General features: G+C 42.6%; 1 protein-coding gene across 1 annotated transcript in view; it reads right to left on the bottom strand.

The window, feature by feature from the left end:
* Positions 1-37: 37 nt before the first annotated feature.
* Positions 38-22,943, bottom strand: part of phlpp1 (PH domain and leucine rich repeat protein phosphatase 1) — a 45,269-nt gene continuing 22,363 nt past the window's right edge. Inside the window, exons 2-17 of the mRNA XM_005912676.3 lie at positions 15,050-15,246; positions 13,834-13,959; positions 12,885-13,033; positions 10,047-10,193; positions 8,569-8,796; positions 7,583-7,785; positions 7,175-7,235; positions 6,458-6,553; positions 5,649-5,804; positions 5,142-5,342; positions 4,243-4,405; positions 4,016-4,146; positions 3,632-3,745; positions 3,075-3,269; positions 2,738-2,966; positions 38-2,609 (exon numbers count right to left, since the gene is read on the bottom strand). Coding sequence (XP_005912738.1) covers positions 1,290-2,609; positions 2,738-2,966; positions 3,075-3,269; positions 3,632-3,745; positions 4,016-4,146; positions 4,243-4,405; positions 5,142-5,342; positions 5,649-5,804; positions 6,458-6,553; positions 7,175-7,235; positions 7,583-7,785; positions 8,569-8,796; positions 10,047-10,193; positions 12,885-13,033; positions 13,834-13,959; positions 15,050-15,246 — 3,716 coding nt within the window. The 3' untranslated portion in view covers positions 38-1,289. The remainder of the gene's footprint in view (positions 2,610-2,737; positions 2,967-3,074; positions 3,270-3,631; positions 3,746-4,015; positions 4,147-4,242; positions 4,406-5,141; positions 5,343-5,648; positions 5,805-6,457; positions 6,554-7,174; positions 7,236-7,582; positions 7,786-8,568; positions 8,797-10,046; positions 10,194-12,884; positions 13,034-13,833; positions 13,960-15,049; positions 15,247-22,943) is intronic.

Here is a 22,943-nt window from a genome sequence, read left to right as displayed (position 1 = left end):
CTAGACAACATGAAGTATATTCACAAATTTAAAATTTATTATACCAAAGACAGGAACATTTGTGTTGTTTCTTTTCCATGTGGATATATTTGTTTGTATTACTGAACTTGACACAGTCATGCCGGTGATAACAGTTACTGTAGGAGGGAGGTGGGACTAATGTTAACCAAGTGTCTGTGTATGTGTGCTTGTATGCATGTCATGTCTGCATCGGTGTGTGTGTGCATGCAAAGATCGGTCTATTAGTGTTCAGTAGATGCAGTGATGACTACAGGACATCACAGTTGGAGTGGGGCAAACCAGAGCCACTTAGTGTAGTTATACTGCATGGAATGTTGGGTTTTCTGACCTGCTACTGCACATTTACATTTGTGTGTCTGTGTGTGTGTGGGCTTACACTGTAAGATAAAGGGGAAAGGGAGGGTGACACCTCCATAACTGCAAACAAACGCATCCTCCCCGCCACTAAAACCTTCACCGACATACAGTTCCTTTAAAAGCCTCAGTATACAACATTTCTCTTATTTACAATCATTGGAGAAAAAAAATCACCATTTCTCTCAGAGAAGATTAGTAAAAGTGACTGAGTCACCATAAAGAGTATGCAACTCCTAGGAGTTAGTATTGAAAATTTCTACAAAAAAATTTCTATGCCATTTTACAGGCCAAGAGCCATGATTTACTGAAGAAATACAGTATTGTAAGTGCCCTATCTACAACAGTTAGATGTGGTATTATTGGTGTACCATTCAACATAGTTCACTGATAATAAAAAGATTATGTGTCTCTGCTTTTAAAAAGTTCTTCCAGAAACTTCACTGCTTTCACATTAAAAGATATGGTAAGTTCTTTAAAAAACAAACAAACAAACCATTGAATTGTTATTTATATTAACAAGTGTTGTGGCAAGCTAATGCTATAGCAAAGAGACTAGTGTTGATTACATACTCAGCTGGTTGTCTAATGTAAAAAATAAATGTTCCACAGTCTGTGAGAAGGGCACGACCATGGACACTTGGAGCTGCGTCCATAGGCTTTTCAAGAGGATTGAGTATCATTAAAGGGCTCATTTGCTTGTTTTATTCTATAACTGGAGCGGGTTACAGTGCATTTCTCTCCAATGACAGGGCTGCGTGGAGAAGAGAGACTACACAGAAAAAGCTTGATGAAACTTTTCAGTGTGCATTTTACAGCCTCTCGCCGAATCTCATTTGTTTGTGTCCATGTGTAGGAAAATCAGACCAGTTTAGTTCATGTAAAGAAGATGAGGCCAAAGTTGGTAATGCTGTTCAGAGAGGGGTGTCATAGTAGTCTGTGGGTTGATCTGTCCCAGCAGGCTTCTGCTGTTTCTGCTGATGCTGCTTCATGATTTCCTTCACCTCTTCCTCCAGCTCGGGTGGGATGATGAACTGGTCGTCTGGGTCAGGTTGGGCTGGAGCTGTGAAGTAACCCCCGGACTTCTTGGAGGGAGCATCAGCAGCCACCTCAATAAGGTTGTGGCTCTTTTCCTGCTGTGCCACGGACCCATTAACCCTTCTCTTGCCTGCTAGCTTCCCTCCATCCCCGCATCCCACTCCAGCTCCCGGCCATGACTCATCCCTTTCAAGCCCGTTCTCAGCCTCCCCTTGGCTCATGTCAATCCCCTCCTCTAGGGGCTCTGGGGTGCACGGTGGTGGAGGAGGTGGGGGAAGTGTGAGCAGGTTGCGTTCCTGACTGGAGGATGAGGGTACCGGTGTTTTGGGTGATGAGGACAAGCAGGACTGTGCTTTCAGGCAGTGAACATCTGCCTCTACTTCCACACGGCTACCGTTAGAGAAAACCCCAGCGATGGGCTCTTCATCCTCGCTGTCCAGCCCGTTGTCAGAAAGGGCGCTGGAGAAAGTGGCACTAGAGAGCTGCCTCTGAAAGGAGTGTGCTAAGCAGGCAGGGTGGAGGGCACAGCAGCTTCGGGATGAAGGCAGCTCTGAACCCGGGAAAAGATAGTGGCAGGGCTGGGTACTTGTGTGAGCCTGCTGGTGCTGTAGAGGCAGCAAGTGGGCCTGATGGTGCAAGTGAAGGTGAGGGTGGTGGGACTGCTCTTGCAGTAGGACCAAGGAACTCTGTGGAGGCTCGTCCGATGAGGCGGTAGAGCCCACCTCACTGCTCATCTCACTGGTGCTAATCTCACTGCTAATTTCACTACAGGAGGAGGGGGGAACAGGGAGGGAGCCGTCTGAGGGTCTCTCCTTGATGGCAGAGGACGATGGAGGATAAGGTCCCAAGCCTGGACTGGGAGGTGGCTGGGGAGGGTCAGAACAACAGCAGGAACAGCAGTCTTCACTCACATTGAGCTGCACAACGACGGCGCTGAGGCTGTCGGTGCAGCCGTAGCCCTGCGCCAATGTGCAAAGCTTTTTAGCAGCAGCCAGGCCATCGGGGACATTCCGAACAGCCTCCACCGCCTCTGTGGGGGACACAGCATCCCACAGGCCACGGCTACCGAGAATGAAGAACTCATCCTGAGGGGTTAGAGTGACTGTCTGCACATAGGGACAAGGGATGACAGAAGGGTAGAGGAAGGAGTAGCCCATGATTCGTGTAGAATCAGTTACACCGTTCACTTTGTTGTCCTGTGGAGAAAAGAAAAAAGAAAGAGATACAAATCAATAGTGTTCAGGCAGGATGCAAGTAATACTGCATTTACATGAATGTACTTTACACCAATTTTTCAGTACTCTGAAAAAAAAAAGATCTCTACCTCAGTGATGATAGCTTTGTGCTGCCTGATCCTGCGGTATTCCTCCTCCAGCCCTACATTGTGAAGGAGTGACAGAGACAACGGCTTTCCATCACGGCACAGAATGGCCTGGCACTTTCCCACATTAGCAGCCGTGAGGGTGAAGCAGCCACCAGGGTCAGTGGGGTCATGGCGAATGTGACACAGCGCTGCCGAGCCACCCAGTTTCTGTCCTGCAGTTCCAAGCTTCCTGCAAGGGTGGAAGAAGGAAAGACGGGAAGAGGATGAGGTTTTTGAGGCAGAAATGAGAAATTTGTTACATACAGTGAAGACGAGGCATGTAGAATCTATTGCAAACCTTTGCATGACAAGGAAGGTGTTGGTCATATAGTCCTCTTCGCTCTTTGTCTTGTGAATTTCTTCCGCCAGCACATCATTCATTGTGCACTGCAGGAGGTAGGGCACTTCCACATTCCTGTCTCCATCAAACACACCATACAGAGCTTCACGACTCCCACAGAAGCTGTTTACCGAAAGGGCAGCAACACAGAGTCTGAAAGAGGAAAGAATGAGAGCTCTTAGGACCACAACTCCCCTGTGCAACTATTTATCATGTCACTCCATATGCTATGCATAAGCAATGCCTTAAATGACTCCTTTGACTGTAAAGCAGAACCTTGATATAGAAGACTTGCCATCAGAACGCACTTTCAAATGCTGAATTAGCAATTTAGTCCACACAGGATGTGAATGTACACAGTTCTTGCTTTCAACGAGCACCGCTTTAACATTTCCTTCATTTGAGTCGCACGGCTTCAACGATGTGCACTCTCAAGAGGTTGCGATTAGTGCAGCTTCAACGGGCGAGTGTGGCGGTGCTGGTTGTCATTTCATCATTGATTGAATTGTGCTTACTTGTTCTTGACGCCCGAGGCCTCTGTGTAACCATGACTCCACACAGCAGGCCCACCAGACGCCTCACTCGATGAAAAGGTCGGAGGTGGATCGATACGGAAGCAGCGAATATTGCTGAAAAACAAGAAAACGCAAACAAGGTCAAATTCACCGCACTGTTTTGGGGGCAAAAAGAAACGAAAACCACTTGAAGTATTTCTAACAGCCATACGTGAAATAAAATACTAAACATACATCATGTGGTAACTCAGATTCCCTGTATGCAAAGTACAAATTGAAGCCACATTAACGGGACTATGATGGCGCATATAAAACAAAAAAAAACTGCAGGACTAAACACCCCACCCCCCAAAAACAAAAAAACAAAAAAAAACCCAGACATACTTTAGCTGCTCAAGAGTCTTGTGGTCCAGGTTTAGGCGAGGGTTTCCAGTGAGGTCCAGCTCCTGGAGCTTTGGGGGTAGATTCTCTGGTAGAGTGATCTCACTCAGCTCATTACAGCTCAGGTCCACACACTGACAACAACAAAGAGCAGATGTCAATACTCGCACAAATGCACATGCATTACAAAGTCAGGGCATCAAAGATATGCATTATTGCCCCTGACTTACTTTCATCTCCATCAGCTGCATGACCTCAGGAAAGACTTCAATGGCATTAGAGTGGGCTATGAGTGTGTGCATTCGCCGGCAGTTCATAATGGTGGTGGGGACAGTCTTCAGCATGTTGCCACTCAGGTCCACCTCCTCCAGCTCCTCCAGCTTAGCCATTTTACTGAAAGATCAGAGAGAGCAGTAGGTGAAGTCAAGTGTGTAAAATAGTACTGAAACAATCAATTGCTTAGTCAAAAGACAACCCCCCCCCCCAGTACAAATGGCATACTGATCCCGGTTGTGGCAGTCATCTGACCTTCACCTTGCGTGTGTTAAGTTAGTGACATCATACCGATCCCAGAGCAGAAATGGTACATGTGAAAACATTGAGCCACACGTCTTAATCTCTGGATTCAGGTGTTTTCGGTTCTATTGCAACAGGTGTACAACATCAAGCACGTAAGTCATCCAGTCTGACTTGACAGAAAATTTCTTTGAGAATGGGTCGTTCTAAAGAGCTCACTGAATTCAAGCAAGGCACTGCAATAGGATGTTTAATTGCAACAAGTCAGTTGGTGAAAGTTCTTTGTTCCTATATCACTACCAGATACTTACCCGACTGTAAGTGGTGTTATTGCAAAGTGCAAGTGTTTAGGAACAACAGCAACTAAGAGCATGCAACGTTGTGGATTGGGGTGCATAAAAATCTTTAAAAATGTAGTGCTGACTCAATGACTGCAGAGTCCCCAACGTCCTCTGGCATTAGCATCAGCCCAAAAACTGTGCACAGGCATCACTATAGCATCGGCATATATGGGTGAGAAGTTTGTGTGTAGGTAGGCGTCACATTGCTTTTGTGCATATATGACAGAGATTAAGGAAAGGAATAAGTCCCCTTTAACATATGACTTTTTTACCTGGCTGGGAAAGTCTGGAGATGGTTGTAGGCCATGTGCAAAACTCGTAGGTGTGTATGGCCTGTTAGCATGGGTACACACTTGTCTGTCAGTCGGTTATTGGTCAGGTAGAATTCCTGCAGGATGCTGTGGCTTTCCTCTGACAGACTGGATGGTGGCAGGTGCTCCAGCTTATTAGCTGATGCATTTACGCATCGTAAGCTGAAAGGAGAAAAAAAAATCTCCTTCAGAGAGGGACAGACAACACTGAGATGATTCATTTTAATTGCAAACTACTCCATAAATTCTTACTTAATACTTCACTGCAAAAAACATGTCCTTCTACAGACTGATTGTTTTTTATTTGCCTGTCATCCTTGCCCTTGGTGGTCTTGTCCTTCACAGGAAACTCCTAATTAGAATTTCTGTGCTTTATCTTCATTTACCTGCACTGTCCCTACATTTAATCTTCTTGTCAGGTGAACATTAGTCAAAGAAAAATCACTTTCAGCTGATAATAAATGCTACCTGTCAGATTTGAGGAACAGGTTGCAGGGCAACTCAACCAGTTGATTGTGTTGTACATCCAAAACCTCCAGCAGAGGGCGCTCAACTCTTTCAGGCAGCTTCTGCAGCTGGTTATGTCCAGCACTGAGCTTCCTCAGACTGTTGCTGCATAACAACCTGCAGCAAGAAGAATATATAGATGGTTAGGTCACTGCTAGAAGATTAAAGACAAACAGGAAGGGCCTCGTAAAAACGTGTAAAAAAAAGTGTTGCACAGTGATAGCTAGATGGCAATATAGATGAAGATAGATCGATAGACTGGTTGGTAAATAGATAAGGTGACACTTTTTTCCACACCGGTCCTTGAACGACTGTAACCAGGGAAGCCTGAAACAGTATTAAAAATGACAATAGTGCAGAAGGATGATGACAGTATGGATAAGAATGGGAGAAAAAAAAATATCAAAAAATAGCAGTGCCTCTAGTGGAGCCCGCGGCTGAAATTCATCATCCTGACACTTATTGGGTAAAAAATAAATCTACAGACAATGAGGGGGCCAGAGGTAGAGAGAGAGAGGAAGAAAGAGAAAAGGAGTGGAGCAAGTTTGACACAGCCGATGTAAGACATAGAAAAGACGAAGAGGTGCAACTCAACTGACCTTCTAAAAGGGTACATAAAGGAGAAGAGAATGGATGGATGCTGCGGAGGTTATAGGCTATCTGTGTGATTTATGAGGCCTTTTGGGGGATAAATGACAGGCCAGCAAAGGGCAGGGGGAATAATGCAGTATTGTACAGCATTTACAGGTTTTGCTGTGTGAGGCACTCACCGTGCCGGTAGCTCAGCAATGAGGTTGTGGCTCGCGTCCAGGACTTCCAGTTTCTTAGCTTCACATAGCCAGTCTGGCAAGGACTCCATATGGTTCCTGAGGGAAGAGAAGGAGAGACGATGATGATGAATCCTACCAGTCTGCAACGCTCCATATATTAAACTTCAGCTTTGGTTTGTTTGTTTACATTTTACTATCTTTCAGATTCAGTTTACCAAAAGATAAACAGCTAAACAAAAGATTAAAAAAAAGATAAATACAACTTTTAAAAGATGCGATCTTTCTTAAGTGTGACAGTCTCGTGGACAATGCCCTTTTAAGAAGTTAAAGACAAAGTGAATAGAAGTAAGCTCTGTGTGACTTATGGGTGAATTCTTTAACACTAGCATTTTGATTTAAAGGTATTGGAAAGTGCAGTGATTAGTTCATGCATTTTATTGACTACAGCTACAGTAAGTGCAGAAGGTCAGGATTAGCATGGTTAAAAAGGACATCTCTAAGTTTATATTTCACTCCACTTGCAGAGACCGTGTATTTCCTAATTTTGTGTAGTTGCACAATCTTTAAAGCATCACACTGAACAACTGCTGCCCTTCTGCTCTTGTAGGGCAGATGTACTGTAAATAAGATGCATTTACTTTCAGAAGGAACTTCCAAATATTTCTGTTTTATTTATTCATTTTTTAAATTCATGTACATTTCTGGAATTTCTCTCACCTCGAGATATCCATGTAACTCAGATTGGAGGGCACAGGGCTGACATCTAGCTGTCGGAGCTCTGTAGGGAGAAATCCAAACACATTAACTTACAGCAAGGACAGACAAGGTCTCCTACAAAGGTCTATTATAAATGCAGGTAAATGGAAAATGGGGGAAGCATTAGGCAGGGGAGGATGGTGATGACATGTTAGAGAGGGATGATGTGAGACTGCTGCACTGATGAGGATTAAGGGTGTATGCAGACGAACATGGAAGTAATATATATAAAAACATGGTGATGTCTTTGAGGTGTTACATATCCACACATACACACACATACATTATGTGTTGAAATTCAGAAAAGAAAGATACAAATCAGTGATCTCAGTTTAGAAATGTGCGAGGTCAGAGTAAAGCCAAACTCACCATTGTTGGAGGCGTAGATGCCTTTGAGCAAGCAGCCCTTAGCCTTCAGGCTGGTGATGTGGTTCCTCTCGCAGTGAAGCACCTCCAGCCTGGGGAAGACCGAGGCATCCAGCTCCGTCAGCCTGTTATCCCTCACGTCCAGCTGGGTCACGTGCCTCAGTAGGTCAGGCTCGTCCGGCACCATGATGGAGATTTTATTCAACCTGACAAGAGGAGGCATGAAGGAGGCAAAGGTTCATCCAAGTGCACAGACTTTGGCCTTTACAGCAGGGAACATGCCTAGGGTGACTGCTGATATATTGTGCAGTTTGTTTAGTAGTCTGGTCCTGAGTGTTAACAGTTTATCTTGAATTGTTCAAGATATCAATCGATAAGAACCCAAGAATGAATAAGAGATAAAAGAAGCATAAATATGTGACTTTGGTCCAGAACTGGTTCTGCTCAGTTTAGCTGGATTAAAAAGTTTACAAAATTTTCCAGCCTTAAGAACAACTTCAAAACCGCCGAAAGGAGCTTTTTAAATTTATTAAACTGAAATTTCTTTTCAGAACATCAAATCATTCATAACTGCACTTCCTTGTTAAGAAAGCAGAGTTTCACAATGTTGTATGAAATGTAAACTCATCAGTGACACCGAGTGATCTTTGTCCAAAAATGTGTTGATGCTGGACAGAAAACAACTAATTTACAAACCCCGGCCAAGAAAAGTAAGAAAAAGTAAAGTATTAACTGTAAAATAGTGCAAGTCACACCAGCTCTGCACTTTTTCAGACAACGGGAGACGCGGTAGGCAAATGATTTCCCCGTTTTGTGCTGTCTGGCAATCTGCTTGTGTTTTGGCCTTCTCCTTTTATTTTTGTTTTCTAGTATTTACGCATGTGTGCATGTTCTCAGTGTCACATGTAACCCTGGGACAAACTCTTAGGACATGCTGTTCTCGTCTTCATAGTGAATAAATGGGTAATAATTAGGACACCATGTCATACCTTAGGTCGATGTGTTTGACATGGAGCAGTCTGAAATTCTGCAGGGTAAGAGTCTCTAGGTGGTTGCCAGCCATGCAGAGCTTCTCCATGGAGGACAGCCGCTCCAGCACCTGGGGCACGTGGTTGAACTGATTGAAGGAAAGGCCCAAGTAACTCAGCCTCTGCAAGGAACCCAGCTCATTGGGCAGTTCATTTAAGCTGTTTCCATCCAGTAGGAATGTCTGCAAACTGAGACAAATACATGTGATTAGACAGTTGGCATAATTAATGAAAGATCACACAGATCACACAGAAAGACCACAATTGTATTTCTATATATAGTTAGTGTGCTTGTTGTGACATGTTGTATCAAGCAGGACTAACAAAACAATTGCCATTTCCAAAACTCAGTGAACTTGATGCCCAGTAGATGGCAGTAGCTGCATAAATGCACTACTGGCCACTTCAGGAATTTACAGGTATGCTAGATAATTTCCAGAGATTAATTTCTTATGTGCAAACATACCTGTAGGTTTTGAAGAAAGGCTGAATTAAAGGACCTCTATTATTACCCAGACTGCAAGTGCTGCCCTAGTTACTAGACTGATTCCCGTAATCCCTAAATTCAAAGTGGAGTAAAATCGACCAAACGTGCAAGGATTTTAAAGGTCAAAGTCCTGACTTTATTTTTTAAGTATATGTTTTGTCACTGCTTTAAAGAGCCAGTAATGGGGCTTTTTTCTACAGCGAATGACTAGTAATGGAAAGAAAAGGAGAAAAAAGTGCCATTGAGCTAACAACATTACCTATGTTCCATCCTCTTCAAAATGCTGGCTCAGAATTATGAAATTTTGTACAGCCAAAAAGAGTATTTCTTGGAAAAGTAAGTAGCTTGGAATTTTTTAAAAAAAACTTAAGGTGTTCACCAAAACAAGAGACGGACAAAACGGCATTCATAATAACAAATCTGCTCAATAATATAGTAAAAGACTCTGGGAATACTCGAGAACTACAGCAAAAACCACAGAATCACATGTACAGCTTATGGTGTTTTCTTATATGTTGGAAGTAGGAATGTATATATCATTGTGGTTGCCATGTCACGTGACTGTTGCCAGGTAACTTTCAGATTTGACTATGTAAATGCTTGAAGAGGTTGGTCTACGAAAAGGTTCATTAGTTAAACTCAAATGGCATCTATGCAAGTAAGCTTTGCCCCAAGTCAGAAGCTTCGGTTCTGTACAGAACAGAGTTGGGCAATTCCCAAGGACTTAGTGCACTGCCACTGCTGTGCATATAGTTGACAAGCAAGGTAAACACAAAAAGCAAAACCAAAAGTAAAAAGAATCCTTCTGAACTAGAACTCAGATATATTCATGTTCTGACTCTATAAAATATTTTGATTTTACAGTCATGACTACCGTTGGTTTTCAAAGTTTTGGTAAAAAAAACAAACAAAAAAACTTCTGTGTTCTCAGCACGTTCTTCTTTTTACTTACTTGGTCATGGCACCCACAGAGCTGGGGACAGAGGCCAAGTAGTTACAGCTGAGGTTGACCTCTGTCAGAGTGGGTATGTCACAGATAGCCAGGGGGAACTGGCCAAGGTGGTTGTTGGAGAGATTGAGGCTCCGAAGACGAGAAAATCTAGAGACAGTGAATAAAAGTATTAACGAAAAGACAAGGGTGATTGAAGAGTGTGGTTTCATCCTGTTAGTTTTGCAAGAGAGAAAAATCTATACATCTCAACTAAGTGTAGTTTACCCATGCTTTTTAATTAAAGTGAGCACAGAGTGAGATTCAACACACCCATAAACAAACCCTTCCTTCATAGTACAGCTAAACCTTCACGTTTGAATGTTTAGCAAACAAACACAGCAAAGACGCCTGTTGTACGTTTAAACACCAGTGACCAGTGGCTTTCAGCGTGCTGGCCCTTTGGCAGATCAGTGACCTTCACAGGAGTTGGCTCGCTCTGTCTTTATTTATCCATTTACACACATGCCGACACACGCATGCGACCTGCTATCATCTATCACGGAGAGCTCAGCTAGGCATCTGGGAGATGAGAAGCGTGCCATATTAGCATCGCACGCTGGAGCAGCTGCTAACAGTGGCACTTGATTTTCCGCGCTATACACATACAGGTTACACACACATACACACAGTATATCACAGTGATAATGGGGGGGCAGCCAGCCTAGACGTCGGGTTATTGATTAGAGTGACGGAGAATTTCCAGCTGAGGGTGACTCCTGCAGGCAGGGGATGTGGAGCATGTGGGAAAATGTCATTCCACCATTAAATCAGCCCCTGCAATCTGCTGAGTAACGCTCACACCCCCTCCTCACAGTCCCTACGCGTCTTTGTCATGCTGTGACATTCTGTCTTCTCATGTTACTCTGCTTTGACCTTACTTACATTCTTATTCATTTAAAGCAGCACTAATTATTTTTAAAAAGCCAGTGAAGCAACTGTTTGCAATATGTTTTTGCTAAAAGTCGTGTCCTCAAAGAGAATTATCAGTTTATACAGTTAGCTATTTATACGTTTAATTATATGTTTGCTACTCATTAGCAGGAGCGCACCAGTTGGAACTTTAATCCGGTCACTTGGCCTTTCATCGCTTCATTTCAATGACTTTTATGTCCTTCATAACTCGATAAGCTATCATAAATATGTAAATAAAAAAGGCCAAAGGTTCAATGAAATTCATGGAACATCAGCCATTCCCCTCAGTGAGTGGTAACCTCTGTCTCAAAAAGAGATGCATGCTGGGAAGGTAGTCCCATGCCAGAGGAGAGCGCTAGTATCCGAGAGAACTGATTATGCATATCTGATTGGCAAATCACCCACCAGTTAGTATTTGGCCAGAAAGAAAATAGAAAGGGGCGGAGGGGGGAGGAGCCATGAGGCAGGTTCACGTTCCATTGCTCTTGGAAAATTAAAAGACACTATAATATAACCCCACATCAGATGTCAGAGAAAAGCTAGTGTTTATACAGAAACCAAAACAGACTCTCACACAACAGTCCACACAAAAACATACACACACCCACATTCATAGAGGCTGCATACAGAGTATTATTGTTCTTGAGCCCAGCTTTTTGGACTTCAGTCTCTCTGGGGAAAGCGACTACTCGAGTAACTCTGCTGCGCGGTTCTGTTAGAACCTCTCTATTTTCAGCTAACTATTCATCTCTTTCTCATTACTGACCTCATTTTCTGTCATGCTGGGTCAAATGCGGATGAGCCTACTTAGATTTGGCAGGGCTAAATTGATGTCTCTCACTTGACCAGCAGGGGAGCTGTGTTTCACTCAATTATTAAAACTAGCTATTTTCCCTTCACATCATCTTTTTTTAAATATTAGTCATTATGCCAGGGATTAAAAAAAAAAGATGACTCAAAAAAATGACTGTGGTAGGAAAACATAAAATCCTGACCTCATTCATTCACAATATTCTATCAAGAAGACACAAAAGGGAGCAAGATCATAGATGCAGAGCTACACACACGCGCGGATTCCTTTAGTGCAGCCATGTTAAAATGAAGGAACACGCCATACTATATCAAGACTCTGTATGCGCTGACCCCAAATCAGTAGCCTGCAGCCACTATTTCTGTTGCATGCAACACGCAAGCAGCTCTCACGTACACTGACACTCCACACAGCTAACACATACTCAGGCACCAGATTCACACTATTCAAATGGTAACAATTTTATGGTAATCTTCTCCACAGAGAGATGTTGAAGCAAGTGTGCAAATATATTAATTTGTAAATGCATAAGTGCACATACACACGTGGAGACACATATACAGCATCTTGGCTGTGGTCTTTAATCTGCGACCATGATAAGCATGCAGCAGATGGTGCCCACAGAGAGAAAGAGCGAGGGAGGCCAGGCACATTAAAAGCTTCCCTGCAGACACTTCTACCCTTCTGGGCTCTGGGCTGATTTGGCCTAGCCTGGTACAGCCCTGGCTAGCCTCTTTGGTCCCTATGTGCCAATGGCCCCAGTCCTAGACTGCTCAGGTCGATGGCTTGCAAATTGCAGGCAAAAGCTAAAGCTTTCCAAAACCAGCCAGCCGTGACTTGCTGTTCCCACTGAAGCCTCACTGTGTCGGTGTCTTGTCTCCTCCATATTGTACAAAAGCCTATCTCGACTCCAGCTGTTGTTAAGTTACGCTAAGCTTTTGTAAACCATATCTTTCTTTAGTTCTCATCTTGCCCGAGCCGGCCCATCCAGACCACCTCCTCAACCTATTGTGAATCTTCAGGTCTGTTCTTTCATTCACAGGTGTGTTTACAGTAGTCTTATAATGGCACTGTACCTCTGCAGCTGCTGCAGCCGCTGATCTGCAGGCAGGAAGTTGTGTTTTAGGTTGAGGTGGGTCAGGTCGTGGCTATAAAAGAGATTGGGAGGAAGATGCTCCAGACTGCAGCAGGACAAATCAACTGAGTGGATTCTCTGGGACACCATCTAAAAAAGAGGTGGAGTGGAAAGCAAAGAAGAGAGGAGAGCAGAGGTAACAGGGAGAGAAAAAGAATGTGGAGTTAAAAAGGATTACCCCAACCACATAAGACTGTACTGGTTCATGATGTCTTTGTAGCCTGCTGATAGGGGCTCAAATGTCATTCAGAGGCAATCTTCTTAGGATTAGAGAGTCAGAAGAAGTCAAGGGACAGTCCAACAGCTTGGTAACCTGACATCACGAGTTATAACATTGGGTAATCTAGTTAACTGCAGGTGTAGAGAGTAGTTAGTCTGTGTCCATTTGATAAGTCGGTTTCAAAGAAACGTGGATGATATAAACCGAAACGACATCTGTCATGTTGGAGGAGAAAGTCTACTGTCTGTGAACGGCAGCCTTTCAGAGTTGACTTAGCTAGAGGCTCAGCAGTCGTCACTGCAGCACGTGCCGCTTCTATCCAGGCTTCTATTCTGAGTGGCCCTCAGGGCGCTGGTGACATGCATGTCCCTGTTAATATTTAGAAAAGAGGTTTTCTGGCTATGGCCTACTTGAGTTCAAATGAGAGAGAGGAGAGAGCCATCAGTGGTGTTTATGTGTGTGAGAGCACCCAGACAGGTTATAGAGTACAGACTGCACAGCAGTGAAATATGTGCAGTTTTAACTTCACCGGGTTCATACGACAGCGGCATTGTGGTGGGTGTAGTGCAGTTGAGCGTGTTGTAACGTACAGTGCAGCTGACCCAAAAGTAGTGCCCAGGGAGCATATGCTCCTCCTTTTCTTTCTCGAACTCTTTTGCCCACACAATACCTTGGCAGCGTGTCTTTGCCAGCGCAGGTGCTCCGTGAAGCTGTCAAAGCTGACATAGTAGGTTTGACTCTGAGGCCCTGCTGAGCTGAAGGCCAAACAATGATTGTGCTTCTTCACCTCCTCCACCTGGAGACAGACACACACAATAATGTCACTGGAGTGTAAAATACTGACATCCCTTATCCACTTCTGAATATAAATTAAAGAGCTCATCTTTAGGCATCAGAAAAGAAAAGTGAAAGGAAAACATGAAACACGGAGGCCTACATAGGTTAGTTCTCATATATATATATAGATATATAGATATATATATATAAAGGACTTCAGTTGAAACAAATAACACACTAAATGTCTGCAGGCTAGTCAGATTCAGTCACCTGTAAAAAAGAGAAAAAGCACGCACGTTCGTATAATGAAATAACACACACACGTGACTGACATTAGAAACAAAACGTGTGCATGTGAAATTGCTTTTCAGTCATCCACAGTCACATACTCCAGCAGGCTCGGTGAATGGCTGACTACTTATGTTGTTTGAACAGAATACTAGCAGGCGTACACACAAACTCACTATAGACAAACACAGAGAAACAGAAAAGAGGGTTGACTCGAGGTCAATGTGTTGTGTGTGAAATGTTTAAAAACTGGGCGTGGTGACACACTGAGTGTTCTTTGTATCAGGCAGACAAGCAGATAAGGCTTTTCAGAGGAGCCCTTAGAGCTTGTTTAGCAGATACACACATGCGCACATAAAGCAATAAATGGATAAAGGTCACTTTTGGGAAGGCAATTTAAAACGCTACAGTGACATAAAGCTGTTTTAACGCTATACTGATCCATTACACTAAATATTAAAGTGTGTCTCGACTCCAAATTAGAAAAGAAGAAAAAAAAACACACATCAGTGCTTTAGCCCTGGCTTGCACAATTCCTGTCTGACCTTGAGAGCTAAAATGAACAAAGCAGGAAGCAGTATTTGATGTCAAACTAAAGGTGACATTTCATCAAGGACAAACTTGCCTGCACAGGGAGGCATTTGAAGAGGGTAATAACATTGACTTTATCAGGTCATTCTCTGATGATATCATGTTATAGATTTATGATCCGAGGCATAAACTATATAACATCACCATAAAAAGACCAGGGTAAAAGAGGGAGAAAAGAAAATGATTATGTGACAACAGTAACGCCCTGCCATGGTGTGACTTTTACATACTTTTCCTCCAATGAGGGGCAGGATGTGCATCTTCCCTGTCTGGCTCTCCTTCACAGAGGAGACGATGAGGCAAGTGCCGCACAGGATGACCTGGCGTCTGGTCCAGCGGTTGACTGGTAGTTGAAGCTTCCCTTTCCGAACGTTGTAGGTTCCAGACAGCTGGACCCTCTCTGAGCTCTCGATGCTCTGGGGCTTCCCTGAAACAGAGAAAGAAATGTTTTGTCCAGTTAGCACTGCAGACTTGACGTGAATACAGATTAGACAGAATCAGTTACTGCTGCAGTTAGAATCCACGTGAAACCACTGAAGAAACTGTTCGAAAATCAGAGAAAGTTAGGGTAGTGAAGACAGCTATACAACACCACTCAAAAGCATATACTTTCATGGGTCACTTTGTTTGGTACACCATGCATTTAAGCATGCAGACATGGTCAAGATGTCCAAGCTCACACTAAGAATTGATAAGAAATCAGATTTAATTAATAATGGATTGGATTTATATAGCGCTTTTCAAGGCACCCAGAGCGCTTCACAATGCCACTATTCATTCACTCTCGCATTCACACACTGGTGGAGGCAAGCTACAGTTGTAGCCACAGCTGCCCTGGCTACAACCATCGGCCCCACACTGGTGGAGGCAAGCTACGGTTGTAGCCACAGCTGCCCTGGGGCAGACTGACAGAAGCGAGGCAGCCATATCGCGCCATCGGCCCCTCTAGCCAACACCAGAAGGCGGTAGGGTAAAGTGTCTTGCCCAAGGACACAACGACCAGGACAGAGAGCCCGGGGATCGAACCGGCGACCTTCCGGTTACAGACACGCTTCCCAACCCCCTGAGCCACGGTCACCCCCAGTTGACTATGTTGACTATGAACATAGCGAGGTTGCAGGTGCCAGATGGGCTAGTCTGAGTATTTCAGGAACTTCTGATCTATTGGGATTTTCTCACACAGCCATCTGTAGGGTCCAAAGGAGAGAAAATATCCAGGAAGCAGCAGTTCTTTTGGCCTCGTTCATGCCAGAGGTCAGAAGAGCTTGGCCTGAACTCTTTAAGCTGAAAGGAACGAGAAGTAGCTTAAAGAGAAGTAACTTAAATAACCAACCGAGGAATGCAGAAGCATCAATGAATGCACAATGTGTCAAACCATGAAGCAGCAGAAGACTCTACTGGGTGCCACTAAGAACATTAAAATGAGGCTACAATTCGCATAGGCTGACCTGAAATTCGATAACATCCATCCATTCGCTTCCGCTTATCCTTTTCAGGGTCGCGGGGGGCACTGGAGCCTATCCCAGCTGTCATAGGGCGAAAGGCGGGGTACACCCTGGACAGGTCGCCAGTCTGTCGCAGGGCTAACACATAGGGACAGACAACCATTCACACTCACATTCACTCGCACATTCACACCTAGTGGCAATTTGGATTATCCAATTAACCTATCCCCACAAATTCGATAACAGAAGACTGGAAAACATCGCCTGGTCTGATAAGCCTTGATTTTTGTTGCAACATTCGGATCGTAGGGTCAGAGTTGTCTGGTACGAGCAAGGCATAGTGAAAGTTTCCCATGAATATAAAGCACAAGTCAAACCCAGCAAACAGGCTTTAACCGTTCTACTGATTATTTGAGTCTATATTTTGTTATAACAGTGCTCTGTGCTAAAAGCTCACAATGACACTGGGCTCTGCACTCTGGACAAGTCACTGTCTGTTGCAGGGCTAATACGGTGAGACATTCATGTTCGCAAGTTTACACCTACGGTCACCTGACCACTGCGCCACCAAGCTGTCAAGATGTCACTCAAAAACCAAGCAAAAAAAACAAACAAATAAAAAACAGCAACTCGATGAACATTCAGGCAGCTCAAAATTGACAATATTTATCCAGCTCGCCAAAGAGAGCTAACATCACGATGCAGGCTTAGCATGAAGTCTAAACATATTACACACAACATTCGCCATTGGATGCTTTGCTTTAGACTGAGAAGTGAATAGTCCAGATTTGCATTCAAAACAGTGCAGCCCACTCTCAAATTCAACCCCAGGTAAACCTCTTTTAAAATTATGCTTTTACAATATCTGGGTCTCATTTATTCAGTTTCACCCGTCTGTCTGCCTTTCCCCCTTGCATGCATCTCTCACTTCACTGCTAGCCTGCCAAACCTGACAGTCAGGCTGCTTATCAGGCGTTCTGTCAGCCAGGCTGTGTTATCGTTCTGTCTAAACATCCACCTGCTTTCTGTCTACCTCCACCTCCGCAAAAATCTCCCTGGGCTGGCGTGTGCTGTCCTCCTCCCCTCTATCATCTCGCCTTTCTATCTGTCCAACTTGCCTGCCTTTGGATTTCCCCCTTGCTATCTGCAGCTTCAATGTTTTGCTTTCGCAGCATGTTTAACCTCATTGCTTTCTAATTTGGCTAAGAGATTTGTGGCATGGCGCAAGAAGTTTTCCTTTCCAAGCGACAGATGGTCATAGAAAAATGTCTTTTGTCCTGTGGCTCGCTCTAAACTATCCACATCTTTCTTGTGGCGTCTCCTTCACACATTATTCACTTCCTTCTAAACGCTAAGCAAAGCAGGGGCTGGGGAGGTGCAGTGGAGAGTTTATGGAAGAAAGAGTCAGTAAGGTAAGCAAGTGAGAACTTGCACACACTCTCATGGCTTTAAATAATTCAGGTCTTTCACATGCAGATTGTATCTTGTGTGGCACTGCATGAGCTGGCGTAGTTAAGACGACGGTCACGAGAATACATGCACATTTTAATCTGATGATTATCAGATTATCTTGCGAGAGATGCAGAGTTTCAAACCGACCCAGGATATTTATTTATTTATTTATTTATTTATTGAAATTAGCAAAGCGCCTGAGCCCTAACATCTCCTCAGTGGTGCAAGCTAATCTTGTGCTCACAGCAGAATCAATAGTCTCGTTTGCAAAAGGATATTTGCTCTGACAGAATGCTGAGTATGTAACACAAAACACTGTTGTTAAATGTCAATTACGAGTCGTGCATAACTATAGTGGAGAGCTGTATCGGTATTCTTAAAACTACAGGGCGGCTGACAGAGGGCAAGGCTCTAAAGAAGTTTAAGATAAGAAATGAAGGAGCAGCTCGATTTTAAAGAGAAGAAAAACTTTTGTGAGCAAAATATGAAGTGAAACATGGTAAACACACGCCACGTTTGCAGCTTAACACACACTTCAGAAATGACAGAAATATGTATTAAGCAGAAAAAAAATCTATTTATGTGCATATTATGAGTCATATCGGGTCCGTGGTTCTAGGCAAAAAAGATGACTCTTACTGTTTTATGTGAAGATCTGCCGGTAACAACAGCTTAAACAAGGTTTATACTGTGCACAAAGCTCATTATGATCAAAAGGATTTGTTTGTTTATTGTCCAGTGTATATGACAATATGTTTAACATTTCTCTCAGAATTTCTCTCAGAATTTCTCTCAGAATTTCTCTCAGTGCTCTGGCAGCCAGTTTTGACTTCACAGTAGGCATTAAAAGCTGACAGACTATTGGTGCGAATAAATATGCTTTAATGAGCTTAAAAGATATGAAAGGATATATGTAACATTCTTTTTCTGTTTTCTTACTTTAGGTTAATACATAAATCCAATTAGATAATTACCAATATTTTCCAAATATGTGAATAAGCGATTAGCTATCTCTGTACGTTTTAAATTATTCAAATCCTCACAGGCATTTTTTTAACCAAATATGTAATATCATGAATCTGGCATCTGTACTACGTCTCACTCAGCCTGAGATGGTGAATTCGAGATTCAAGGAGCTAAAGATTTGCTCTTTTGTGTTAAGTGTAGTGCTTAAATTTATTAGACCAACTGTCATAAAAACAAGAAACACACAAATGTACTTTCTATTTAAAAAAAAAAATAATAATGTGCTTTACTTTTTTAAAAAAAAAAAGTAAGATCCATTACAGAAACAAAAAATGTCAGTGAGCAATACTGTTAATTTAGGGCAGCTGTAGCAAAAACCTTACATTGGTGGTGGTTAATAGATTTATTAAGAACTGTAGGTGCTGTTAAAATAATATATATCTGTTAAAAACAAAAACTCAACAAACTGTCTTTGTGACATTTCATGCTTGAGAATAAGGCATAAGTGAACATCACTGGATGTTCTGTTTTTGTCATTCATGCTGCCTTCAAAAAGAAAAAAAAAAAAACACAAACTGTTCCCTCTGTGCAACCCCCCCCACAACCCCCACTGTTGATCTCCACACTCATTTAATTGTACTTCTGAAACAAGTGGAGTGTGAAAGGAGCAAATGAAACTGAAGGTTTTATCTCCCTTTAAAGAGACATTATTACCATCCACTTTGCAGGAAACACCATTAATGATTTGTATTATTGTGACTACGTGTATAAAGTATTTTAGGTACAGACAAGAAAATACCAGACACTAGGAAAGCGGTCCCTTTCCCTTTTTATTCTTTTCACAGATTTGGAACATCATTCCTGTTGCATATAATTGCATATAATGATATTGCATGCGCAGCTTCAAATAAGTCAACAAGTCGTCTTGGCAAGACAAGATACGACAAGCCAAACACTTGTTTATACCTTGATCGCATTTCTAAATCCTAATGCCTCATTCACATATCTGAGAGGAAATAAAAGTCTATTACATTTTACAAAGTTGGTTTCCAATTTAACTTTAGTCCAGTCGAGTGGCGCACACAAATACATTCACAAGGCAACAGACAAATATAACAGGGATCTACTTTCAATTTCAACTTGTAATAAATGGTTCGGATAAGCGAGGTAAACAGTAGATACGCGTTTCCATTAAGAGGAAACGTGGGGAAGGGGAAGATTGGATAAGGAACTGAACTGATAACGTAAAGATATATTTAACAACTTAAAAGACTGAAATTTTAAGTTAAACTAAGACTGTTACTGTACATAGTTACTATCAGGTTGGTATCTGTGTTTACTTAACTCGACTACTGTACCTGCTCGAAACATATAAAAATGATCCAAATGCCATCCATGAACAGACAGAAAACCCAACTGAGGTACTGAAACAGGCTGGATACAACTTTCTCTTCCAACCTGCTGGCTGGCAGAGGTTACTAGCAGGAACATGTTTTCATGACAGAGCTTATGAGGAGAATGTGTTGCATTAAACAAATTATTCACAAGCTTTTAGCCTCAATATGTCACATGAGCATAGTCTTACTATTTTTAGGTCTTTTGTTGGAGCATGCTCTCTCCCACACAAGCATATGTGCACACATGCACTCATACACCCCACTCCTCCTCCTACTCTTATCCTCGCTGACACACACGCACACACACACACACACACACACACACACACACACCCACACACACACACACACACACACACACACACACACACACAGACAGTGATTAACCATCTTCATGCGTGCATCCATCCAATTCTGACCCAAAATCAGAAAGTGTTTTTTTTCCCTCATAAGGAGAAGAATACAGTCAGCTTGAGTGGGCTGGTTTTGTGCTAAGTTTGATAGCTACTCCTGCACTGACAATGCCGTTTACAACCATCTCACATGGACGTGGGATGACTGGATGGAAGTACATTTCAGTCTAGCCATGGGAATGCACAACGTAGGAAACAGAGAAATGGGTGCGACTCTGACGTGAGCATCCTGTTTACAGAGGTAGATCAGAGAAAACCAGGGTCTTTTCCTGGTCTGGTTTTTGTAGGGGAAGGAAGTTATAGGAGGTATCTGTCATTATTCCAAATGCATGAACCACATCCCACTTGCAGTGAAAACATGATAAACAACGATGGTGTTACTCAAGGTGGTTAGCTATCCCGTATTATATGGCCAATGCATAAGACTGTCAATTTGAAAAATAATAGTCAGGCTCTTTAAGGTGGGTGTGCTCATGTTCAGAAGTCAGTCTATTCCTAGCCCTACTGTATGTAGGAGCTGGAGTAGTACAGTTTGTGTGTGTGTGTGTGTGTTGGTATCTAAAGATGGTTTCCTTCCTTTTCCCCAGGCTCAGGAAATAACAGTTTCCCTTCCACATTAGGCTCAAATATTCAAGTGTGTGCACCACTACTGCTTTAACACAAACATAAATATGCACAGACTCACAGGATGAAAGAACAAACGGCACTATTAGAAACCTGACTTTCTCTCAATGTTGAAAATCTTACTTCTGCAAAAGCTTACAGGTACACTCTGAAATCTGCAACTCAATTAGATTTTTCACTAGAAGCTACTCAATTCATCGGTTTCTGAGACGGCCATATATTTATTTATGTGGTATACGATGCAATGGAAAGAAATAGCACAGCTTATCCAATTTTGCATAATGTGCTAAGCATTTGCATACTTCCCCATAGTTTTATTGCTTCTCTATGTAAGAATAACTTTCTTCCTGTAAGCCCTTGCGGGCTCGGCACCTCTGAGTATAGTTAAAAAAAATTAATCATTAGTAAAAATACTTGTTCTGCTTTTACTGTACATACAAATGAGTCCCTAGAATCCAATTGCAATACTTGGAAAAAAATAAAGCACATATAAAAACACCGCTGGTTAATTTTGTCTTAAAGAACACTTCTCTCTATTTTTGACTGCACAATCTTCCAGTAAATTCCAGCTCCAAGAAGCCTTTGAAAATCCTGTACATCCTAAAAATACTGAAACAGTCAGAGCGAGAGTTAGCCTGCAAAGGCAAATTTTGGTCAAATAATGGTCCCACTAGTCTTGCGTCCCAATGATTTGAAATGCAATCACTGATAAGAGAGAGAAAATATCCAGATGACAAAGACCATTTTAGTCTACTGCTATGGTAGCACTTCCACTTCTTCAGTTCATTTCAGGACTTCAGCCCTGTGAAACACACATTAATGTTTAATTTAAGATTAAGCACGAAGATGTAACAGCTACTACTGACACTGAGGACCTTGCCCTCTCTGAATACAGACATCTATATTGTATGATATCTACCAGCAAAGTATATAGTTTTTTGGGCAATAACGTCCAGTGACATGAAATAAAGAGCCCTGAGCTGACTCTGGCGCACTAGAAAATCTGACTACTGATGCCCTGATGTCCCCGTCATCTGTCATTGTTAGCAATCAGTCAACTAGGCCAGCCTCTCTACATCCATCTCCTATTTAACAGATCAACACTTCTTTCTTGTGGATCTTCTCGGTAATAATAAGAATACAACCTGACATCAGCACACTATCTGTAAAGGACTGGGCATGCCATACCGTAGGGCATCAATGACCCACATAAGTCACAACCGAGCATGAGCTTGTAAAGACACACTTGTTTATTAGAAGCAATGACCAATCCAATTTAATGACTGGCAAGACTCTGGTGATATATAAATGCTTCCAAGTCAGTATATATATATATATTGCTTCTTTAAATGCAACCAAAATGAATCATATAAATATTTAACTGCATAGAAAACTGACTAAAAGAGACTTTGATGAGATGTCTTATACATTTACAAAAAGGAAACTGGAGTTGAGAGGAGTTGTTGGAGATGTAAAACAGTAATGTCAGCTGTTACTCTCCAACACAAAATAGATGCTTCTGCTTCAAACATATACAAACACAATAAGTCAAAATATACCTACTCAAAGGTGACTTGTCTCAGGCAAGAGAGTGATATTTGTCCTACATTTTACTTGCTGTGTCCCTCAGTCTGAGTCTTGCATTCCTTTCTTTATTTCTTCAGCAGTACTCCTTCTCTGTGGAAGACTTGAGGTGATTACTCAGATGAAAAGTGACAGGCAGTGGTTGATGAGCCATGCTCGAAGGTGGCAAAAGCCATCACGGGTGACAGACTGCTTGCTGTATTCATGTTAATACTCCACATTTTCCCTTACATTACATTTTTA

Source organism: Haplochromis burtoni, unplaced genomic scaffold, assembly GCF_018398535.1.
Source record: "Haplochromis burtoni strain Fernald_Lab_line unplaced genomic scaffold, NCSU_Asbu1 Contig_3, whole genome shotgun sequence".
NCBI lineage: Eukaryota > Metazoa > Chordata > Actinopteri > Cichliformes > Cichlidae > Haplochromis > Haplochromis burtoni.
This window is presented reverse-complemented; position numbering and strand designations above follow the sequence as displayed.